This window comes from Cololabis saira, chromosome 8, assembly GCF_033807715.1.
Source record: "Cololabis saira isolate AMF1-May2022 chromosome 8, fColSai1.1, whole genome shotgun sequence".
In the NCBI taxonomy this organism is placed as follows: domain Eukaryota; kingdom Metazoa; phylum Chordata; class Actinopteri; order Beloniformes; family Belonidae; genus Cololabis; species Cololabis saira.
In genome coordinates, this window is record NC_084594.1 from 27223011 (window position 1) to 27233103 (window position 10093).

Consider the following 10093-nt stretch of genomic DNA (forward strand, 5'->3'; position numbering starts at 1 on the left):
GCTCACCCAAAAAAACACATAGGAGTGACACCTCTCGCGTCTTTCTACCCTCTCTTCCTCCTTTCCGGCTTATCGGCGAGCCCGAGTCCGCTCATTTGCATAAAATGTGTGTCAGTAGGGCAGCGAGAGCTCACATGCCATGCGCACATGCTGCAAAGCTGCAAGCGGCATTCCGATGTCGAACGAGAGCAATGTTCCGAACCCACGCAGGGCCGTGGGCCAATGAGCGAGCGAGCTGGAGTAAAAGCACCGGGAGGGGGGCAGAGAGAGAGAGGGAGCATATCCCTGATACACATCAACAAACAAGGGACATACAGAAAGAGAGCAAGGAGGGGGGGTGAAAAAAGACGTGGTCACATTTCTCAGGCACCTGAAAACGTGCTGCTTTCAGGACGCGTGTCGCTTATTGACGAGTGGGAAGCGTTTAAGCCACTTCCACTCGGGTGATGCTTTAATGGTGACTCTGCGTTGCAAGCAGCTGGATGTGTCGGGAGCTCTGTGATTTAGACATTAGGTATAAGATATATCTGCAGTCGAGGAACGGACTTCCCTGAGCATCTCTGGAAATTACATAGATCATAATATAGGCTATTTGATCTGATTTCCCTTGTTATTATTATCACCATTATTACTATTATTAGTATTTGATTCCTCTTACACTCCTCTTGGTTGGAGCTTTGGGATCCACTCTTGACGTCTTTCCAGTTCATGACTCTTTCACCTGTGTCCACTAAACTCACGAGTGTGCAGCAGCAGCAGGAGCGCTCAGTCCAGCGCTGATCCTCTACAACCACACAGCTCCGAACTGCGCGGATCTGCTAAGAAAACATGGAGAACAGTCCTGGTGGTAAGTTACATTTGATTTTTATTTTTGTTTTGCTTGATTTATGTGAAAAGATTTAGATTAAAGCCAATTGTAGAGGAAAAAAAATGTAATATTGCTGTTGCTTGTTATTTTGAGCACATCCGTCACTGCAGCGCAATGGAAAGAGATGAGCAAATGCACCTGCACAAACCTAATTATATTCTCAAAGAGTATTTCAGCCTGTTTTTGTATTATTATTTTATTCTTATTATTATTATGAATAGGTCAAATGTTTTTAAACTAATTTCCCACTGCAGCTGTGTCGACACCCACCTGATATAAACTGAATCAAATAAGTTTTTGCGAAATCACCATTGGTGATGGCGTATGGAGTTTCCTTGACTTTAGTTTTTTACATGTAATTCAACTGTACAACAAAGGGCGTGTTGCCAGCTAACTGGGGTGCAGTGGAGGGTTTTGACCGGGTGATCTGAGCCCAGAGATGAGGGAAGTTCAGTGTTTGCGCCAAACTTCCGATTCTCTGCACGTAAACAAACTCACGTGAAGCGCCCCTTTGATCAGTCACGTACTCTTTCCACGACATCCCAGTCATTCCGGGCGGATTTCTGGTGTAATGTAAAAAAAAAAAGAAAAAAAAAAGAGAGATAAGAAAGCACAAACCCAGCCTTTTGTGGTGATCTATGAGGATGGTGCGTTCACCTGTAATTGTTAATGTCCATTATTCCTTCTGACAGAGCATGTAACTGTATTATTATGATTATTATTATTATTATTGTTATGGCCTATTGAATTATTATTATTATTTTAGAAATATTGTTTAGTTTTTTTTATTTTGGCCCCCCCCCACCCTCAAGATCACGTGTGAGCGGGATATGCGTGGGAACAGTCACGGCCACTGGGTCAAAACAATTACCGGTGCCACATTTTCCATCCACTTTGGAAAGCAGAACACGGGGTAAAAAAAACATCTGGCTCTGCCAAGGTCTGAATCATGGTTTGAATCATGGTCTGAATGCAGTGAGAGCTGATGATGAATGAGCACATCCCTCACAAATGGATCGATATCAGCCCCGACGCTGCTCCAGTTAAACCCACAGACTGTATTCGGGTTTAACCGGCCAGAGGAAACGTGATGCGGAGTGACGTCACTGCTAATAAGGATAACATATAAACCATTACATGTAACCGTCGTGGAAATTAATATTTTTCCCAGTGTGATCACACAAGAGAATGTCGTGATAGTTGCGAATCATGCGGCATTTTTTTTTTTTTTTTTTTTTTTTTTTTAAATACGCAGCTCCCTCGCCTGTAGCTCCCGCGGCACGTGTACCCAGCCTCTGCGGCCACGTGCCGAGCGCACGGGGATCCCGCTCCGCGGATAGATTGGTCAGTAGGTCAGAGGGGCGGGGCCTAGTTCCCTCACGTGCTTACAGGCTCCCTCTGTTTCCAAAGCCTCATCATTGATTCGCTATGAGTTTCGTTTTTACAGCAATCTTGATGTGTGTGTGTGAAAGACATACAGCATTCATTCACTTAGACTTGGTTATATTTAACTTGGGTATGACTAACCAGGTCCAGTGACGCATCACCTTTTGTGCTTCACAGAGAAACAAATGGATGAAGCTATGCAGTCTGTCCCAGTTTATATGGGTTGATATTACCATATATTGCAAAGTGTCAATGTATCCAAAAAGGAAAGTGGCCATACTAATGAGCGATAATAATATATATATATACAATATGTGAGCTTGAGTGGTTGGACATTAAACCACAGTTGAAGACTGTGGGTGTACCGGTACTCTGATTGGGGGGTTGATTGGTCAAGCTTTTAAGTTTTTCCCAGTCTCAGGAGTGACCTTGTAACCTAATAGCACATCTACCACTTGGCTGATATTACTGAATAAAAACAACGAATAAAGATTCCCCAAAAGCATTTTACGCCAGGAATTGAATGGTAAGCATCTCTGGTAGCCAAGAGAGGTGTAAACTTACAATAAATGCGTCAGAAGAAGGGGACACTGTGCAATTGTTCAGTAGGCTAATTCACATTAAAAGCTCAGTTAGACATGTCTCACAGAACCAGACTCAGGGAAGGCGACCATCTGCCATCTGCCTCCACTGGTTGGGGGTGAGAGGACAGGACAGAGAAACAAACAAGAACTGGACAGATAGAGATACAGAGTTCTTGTGATATAGAAAAAAAGGCCAGATGTTGCCTTTCAAGAACTGTCCCCCTTCATAAATAGACACATGACATGGGGCCGGCTGTGTCACGTGGAGCGAGGCTTTGCACTCATGCACAGTAGTAAATGTTCACATGCAACAAGACAGGATAAGTGAAGTTAAGAGGGGGCGTCTCCCTCTGAGGACATGACATGAGAATGTTTATTCAGTTCGGCTATCGTGCATGCGTGTCCAGGGGTGGAAACGCATGAGAGGGGAAGTCAGATGTTACTGGAACAAGGAGGGGCGTTGGACTGTATTGTTTGTACTGTAGTTATAGCTCTGTGTGTATCTAGAGGTCACATGTTGCTGTGTGCGTGTGTGCGCCCGAGTAAGGCTGGTCTGATATTCCCATGGCTCATTCTCAGTCACCCAGTCAAGTACAAGGAAGTAGTGACGCGGCATCAGAGTATGGGACATCTTTACAACAGATGGGAGGAGGATGAATGTAGAGAGTGGGAGTGGCGATCGTGTGACCGTAGGGCGTGACCCCCTGCACTGCAGGTGATACACATGTCTGTAAAGCTTTATCTCTAACGCAAGTGGGAGGAGGGGTGTTGGTAGCATCCGTGGGCGGGATAAAGTCACGGTCCGTCTGATACCAGCGATGCCAACTCACATAAGGCATCAAGCTGCCAGTGCTTAAAAGTCACTGTTGACACGTGTGAGAGGTGGAATTAAGGAAGTACTTGGAGCCAAACAAATGCAGCACGTGTTTCCTCAAGGAGAGAAAGCACGAGAGGCAATAAAGTCTTTCTCTCAGATGATTCAAGGTCTTTAAGAGGAAATGTGCAGACCAATCAAGGGAATTGTTACTACCTCAGATAACATTACCAATAACAGTTCGATCAGCTGTCTCGTTACCTTGAGTGCTGCTGTGGAGATATCTGCCATTAGCTATGTTTCAAACCTGAGTAACATTTTGTGAAGGGACGGGCCTGATGGTAACCATCTCATCCAGTTTTTGAAAGTTATAGGAGGTCTTAACCAAACTCAGGTGCAAAAGTCATTTGGGAATTCCTTATTCTTTCTGGAAAGCATAAAGACTTACTCAGTTGATCATCGTGTTCCTAATAGAAATTCTTGAAAATGTCGGTATGGCATATGCTTGAAAAGTAAAGGGACAAATATGCGGCATAAGTGTGCTTACAAGTAAGAAGTACAAATATATGAAAAGAATGCTTGTCTGTACCAGCATATGATTCAACATGATCTATATTTGGTTTGGCTCTCTCTTACTCACACATATTAGTGCACAAACATTTGCACAATGTTCACTTAGGAAATAATTTCACAGTGTCATGACGTCAACGTGACAGTTAAAATATAAATATATATATATATATATAATGCATCAGCTTATGATTGCTGTGCCCCGCTTCCTCTCCGTCTGTAGTCACACCGCTATAGCCTTCTCCACTCTAAACGTGATCTGCCCTTGCGCTTGTTATGGTACTGCTGCTGTTGTCTGCACGGGACTGCGCAAAGAGCCTTGTGAGCCAGGCGAGAACTGTGTCAAGAGTCCATGTGAGCTCCTGGTCAGGTGGCTTGCAGATAGACGGGCCTGCATGCTCAGATCCAAAAGAGGGAAGGGAGGGAGAAAGTGAGGGAGGGAGGGAGGAGGAGAGGAGGACAGAGAAGAAAGGGAGGGGGAGCAGGAGAAGGGAGTGCAGGAAAGACTCATTTCTAAAAGCGAGCTGGCAGGGAGCTGGCTGCACGTGAGATCTTACAGGGAAGAACAAAAGAGGTGGGAGGGGATTGCGTTTAGGGGTAATAGGACATTTCCGTTTTGATGTGACATTCCTATAGAAAGGCATGTTTATGACCTCTCTGGGCCAATAACTGTGAATGGATTGTGACTTATCATAATTATTGTCACATGGACCATATTTTAAAGCATTTCTTAGCATGTGAGATTAAACTCTATCGTAGGACTTCACTAACAAGCTTGCCACATCAGAACATTCCGATTTGAAATAATGGTATTAAGTCACATGTTGTGACTGTCACATCAATAATGTTCAATGTTATTTTCATAAATGTATAAGTATCTTATTTGATAGACGATTCTATGGGTTGGCATCATATCTCAGTTTTCCTATTTTTTACATTTAACACTGAAGCACTCATCACAGAAACATCCAGGTCAGGGTTGTTGGCGCTCTAGCAATTTTCTTTTTTAATTATACATCGGGTGAAATTTTGACTGTCCCAGCATCGTCAAGGTTTCGTGTGCACCTCTGACAGTCTGCCAAGTAAGCTCATCGCTTCAAAGTGGAGCATTGCTCGACGCGCACACTCTCACCTACATTGTGCATGTGAACAGTGACCCAGATGGAGCCGTGGAAACTGAGTTTTCTCCCTCCTCTCTGTTTCTCCAGGTGGTGTTATCTTGTACGCCGGCTCATCTGGTAGTGCCAGTCCCAGTCCTGGCAGCCCTTCAAGTGGATACCAGACCCAGTCGCCATTCTCCCACTCTCAGCCCTCCTCCCCAGAGGGTGTCTTCTTTCAGGAGATCGGACCCCTGAAACAGAGAAGGGAGCAAGAAAATGCTTCCCCAAAAATGGTCTTCCAGTTTCCTGAAGTCAACAATGCTCCAGTGGCTCAAATTACAACCGTATCATCATCGTCTTCCACCTATAACCATCCAACGGCGGCCAAAAGACATTGTGGTTTCACTGGCACATTCACTAGTAAGTATACACTTTCCTCCTCCTTGTTCTTTTTCTTCTTCTTTGTTTGCAGTTTGTTATTGTATATGCATTCCAGTGTGCGCTAATGGATCCTCCCTTTTGTCACAGAGACCGGAGGTATGGTGCTTTTGTGTAAGGTGTGCGGAGACATCGCATCAGGGTTCCACTATGGCGTGCATGCGTGTGAGGGCTGCAAGGTGAGACCAGAAACAAAAAACATAATGTCTTTTTTTTTTTTTTTTAAGAAAAAAAAACAAGAAAGAAGCCACACGAAACCTTTTCAAAGCATTAACTCATCCTGTACTTGTATTCTCTCTCCAGGGTTTCTTCAGACGCAGCATTCAGCAGAACATCCACTATAAAATGTGCGTGAAGAACGAAAACTGTCTCATTATGCGCATGAACCGGAACCGGTGCCAACACTGCCGCTTCAAGAAATGTCTCGCCGTGGGCATGTCCAGAGATGGTGAGAGACATTCAGATTGGCATTACAGATCATATTCAGACACCTCATCAAAACTAAAATTGAGGTCATGTTTTCTTAGCAGAGAGTAGCTGTTATATAAAGGAAATATGGGGTTAAACTGAATTTTACAAGCATGTTACTAAGAAAAAATCCAAATTCAAAACCAAACAAGAAACAGTGAAAAATATAGTTTATTTTATGGAATTGGGGCATAAAGTTGCTGATCGCCGTGGTGTATGGTCGTGTGTGGCATACTGCTATTCTGTCTTGTTAATGGTGAAAACCTCCACGAACTGGTCGTAAATTCCAAAAAAATATTACCACAGCTAATCTGCTGTTCTGTTCTATTTCACCCGCGGGAGGTAAATCTCCCGGGTTACTGCTAAACTAGGTGATGATAAATCATGCTTTTTTTTCTGGAGCAAACATTTTTAGCTGACCCAAAAAAGCTAAAAAAAAAAAAAAAGTGTGAAAGTGAAGAATCATCTGCTAATTCGTGTCATTATTTCATTTAAATTGAGAAACATGTAAAATAAGAAAAGTGGACCTTGTTAGTTAGACTCTCCTACGCACTTGTCTTTCCTCCTCCTATCTTTGACTCACCGACAGAATAAGAGCCGGCAAATGAATTACTGATCGTGGCATTTCCGACCTTTTGTCTCTTTGTGTGCCACACCTGTCCGTCTTGTCTTCGGCCCCAGCGCCTCTCAGTCACGCTGTCACTTTCCTACTGACACCAGGTTCAGTGCTGGTGACCTAGTGACCTACTTCCTCGGAGAACGAGAGAGCTGAAGTGGAAGGCAGAAAGAGGGAGGAAAAACATGGATGGGGGGAGGAACTGGTGTAGCATACAGCTTACTATAAATAGGACTGTCAGTGGAGGTGCAGAATTGAAAAAGGGGGGAAGGGAGGATTGTGAAGGCTGAAGAGGAAAATGAGGCAGGCAGATGAGATGGAGGTTTCAGTATCTGCTCTGGTGTAACAGCTGTGATGGGGGCAAGGCAGCAGTAGCACGCACACAGATTAACGTTTGACACATAGACATCAGATTCAGGATGGATGTTTGAGTAAGGATGCTTTTTTGCCTGCCCATCAGTTAAAAGTGATGCTCCAGTTGTGGAGATACCTGTGGTTTAATGTCACGCAATGCTAAAAGAGGATGCGCTTCTCTTTCTGTTCCCCTCAGCTGTGCGTTTTGGCCGTATTCCCAAGCGGGAGAAGCAAAGACTACTGGATGAGATGCAGAGTTATATGAACAGTCTCAATGAATCAGCATCCATGGAGATGGGGGTGTCGCCGCCCCTTGATGCCCCCTGCAGTCCACAGAGCCAGACCAACGATGCGACAGGGCCCACGTTACAGTCTTACTGCAGCGACGAGAAGCCGCTCAAGATGGCTGCTGGCAGCAGCAACCTCAACCTCAGCACTCCCTCGTTCCAGAGCGCCGCAGTGCAGGAAGGCCTGTCGCACGTGTCGGCCCAGATGCGGCACACGGTCCAGGGGAAGCAGGGGAGCCTGAAAAGGAGCTATAACGCTCCCTCAAACGTACCGGTCGCACCCAGCAGCAATGAGAGCTGCACCAACGTGAACATTGACAACTCCAAGTATACTTTCTCCTCCAATCGGAATCAGTGCCCCGTCACTGGCAACCTGTCATCTCACAGCTACACGGCCAGTCAGAACAGTTTCCAAGCCAATGATTTCCAGAAACAAACTTCCTGCCCCTGGAAGCTGCACGGAGGCGCCAAAGTACTGGTGAGTTTTGTTTTGTCCCCCTTGAGTCAGGAGAAATATATCAAATTAATGTCAGTGCAAAGTCCATAACAACTCTCTTCCTCTCCTTTCGCTGCTTCCTGCAGGCGTGTCCTCTCAACTCATGTCCCGTGGCTCCATCCAGTCGGTCCAGCCAGGAGGTGTGGGAATCTTTCTCCCAGTGCTTCACCCCTGCTGTTAAAGAAGTGGTGGAGTTTGCAAAGAGCATCCCAGGTTTCCAGAGCCTCAGCCAGCACGATCAAGTCATGCTCCTCAAGTCTGGCACCTTCCAGGTTCGTCACTTGACATTTGATCGAAGCTCTCGTCCGATCATACGGTCTTTCCAGATTCTGACCTTGTTTTGTTCCGTCGGCAGGTTCTTATGGTGAGATTCTGCTCGCTGTTTGACCCCAAGGAGAGGACGGTGACCTTCCTCAACGGACAGACGTACTCACTGGCATCACTGAGGGCTCTTGGCATGGGCATCTTACTGGACGCTATGTTTGACTTCAGTGAGAAGCTGGGATCTTTGGGTCTGGAGCCCGACGAGATGGCGCTTTTTATGGCCGTTGTGTTGGTGTCTGCAGGTAAGATGGAGCCACTTTAGTAAGCACACAAGCAAGGACACATTTTATCAGTCCAAACCTAACCCCCCCTCCCCCTTTGTTTCCAGACCGGTCTGGTATTGCAGAAGTGGGAGCAGTGGAGCAGCTGCAGGAGAATCTGATAAAAGCGCTGCGTTCTCTGATCGGCAGTCGCCGGCCGGATGATAGCACCCTCTTCCCAAAGCTGCTGCTACGTTTGCCGGACCTGCGCACCCTGAACAACCAGCACTCGGACAAGCTATTAGCTTTCCGCATAGATCCTTGAGTGGGGAACGCTCACAGTCTCACCCGGGATCCGCCTTTGCACCCAGTGCAAGCCCGGCCGGCTACATTCAGCGCACTTGGCCTCCGTGGGACGGGAGCTGTGCCGAGTCTGATGCCGGACTGGGAAACATATCAGTGAAGAACACAGGCACCGCAGGAGGTGGAGGCTCCTAACCTTCAGAGCTCTCTAATGGTTACTTCCAGTCGGACTGCTAAGACAAGAAAAAAAAAGAAAAAAAAGACCATGTTCTGAGTTTTTTGAGTCAGTGTCCCACCACCTCTCCCTCCTGGAGTTTGTCAGAGACCAAAAAGAGAAGAAGCTCTGTCGTTCCTCACCACACTTTGATAAACTATTCCAGCTTTCAAAGCTAACAAGAAGGAAGCACATGCTCTTGCTCGGATATTAACGAGCTCTTACTGTACATTTGTGCTATAAGTGTAAAGGTACCTTTGAAAGACCTCATAAATCTATTTAAAAGCATATATAGCAATAGTAATTTCTAACACAGGAGAGCAGCTTGTACTTGCCCTGCTGAAATGACATAAGCTGTTTTAACATGTTGCCATGTGGGAAATCTTTATTAAAATGACCCATTTGTGATTGATGTTTATAAGAAATGAAATTAAGCTGAATCATATTTGTACATGGAAATACTATTGGTCATTTTAGACCACGTTTGAATGATTATATGTTAGTGTTCTGTTGTATATTTTGTACATAACTGATATTCTTAGTTTGTACTCTTGCTAGTTTGCAAATTGTTGAATTATTGTATGATATGACACATAAAACACTGCTCTGTAGACTGCAAAGAGAAAAGGCGTTTGAACCATTCGCTCTGAGTATAATATTTTTTTGAAGATATGGAATTGAAATATATGTATTGTCAACTGAAAGCATCAGTTTGTGTATATTTTGTAAATGTTTATGGTAACAACATAGATTGCCCCTATTAAATGATGTTATACCGTGATTCTCCTTGTCCTCGTGCTTCCTCGTTTTCTTCTTCACTCTTATGCAAAGGCTCACCGTGGACCCGTAACCTAGCAACTGGGCCGATCAGCCAATCGTGCCTCAGGTATGAGAGCCATTAGGGATTTTATTCCTAACAAGAAACATCACCAGATGTTTCAGTGCATTAGCAAGTACATGTCATTTGAAAGAGGTCAAACACGTCTCTCTGACACAGGAACACAGTGACATTTTAAGCGGACGACTCCCACTGAAATGAATCCTTTTGAATGATATATGTAAATAAGACGC

The 10093-nt window shown here is 45.0% G+C and overlaps 1 protein-coding gene across 1 annotated transcript; it reads left to right on the top strand.

Moving 5' to 3' along the window:
- Nucleotides 1–326: 326 nt before the first annotated feature.
- Nucleotides 327–9797, top strand: LOC133448722 (nuclear receptor subfamily 1 group D member 1-like). The gene is made up of 8 exons (XM_061727528.1): nucleotides 327–847; nucleotides 5431–5742; nucleotides 5851–5939; nucleotides 6064–6208; nucleotides 7395–7963; nucleotides 8068–8253; nucleotides 8337–8547; nucleotides 8634–9797. Exons 1-8 carry the CDS (start codon nucleotides 829–831, stop codon nucleotides 8828–8830), a joined length of 1728 nt encoding a protein of 575 aa, XP_061583512.1. The 5' UTR covers nucleotides 327–828; the 3' UTR covers nucleotides 8831–9797.
- The last annotated feature ends 296 nt before the right edge of the window (nucleotides 9798–10093 follow it).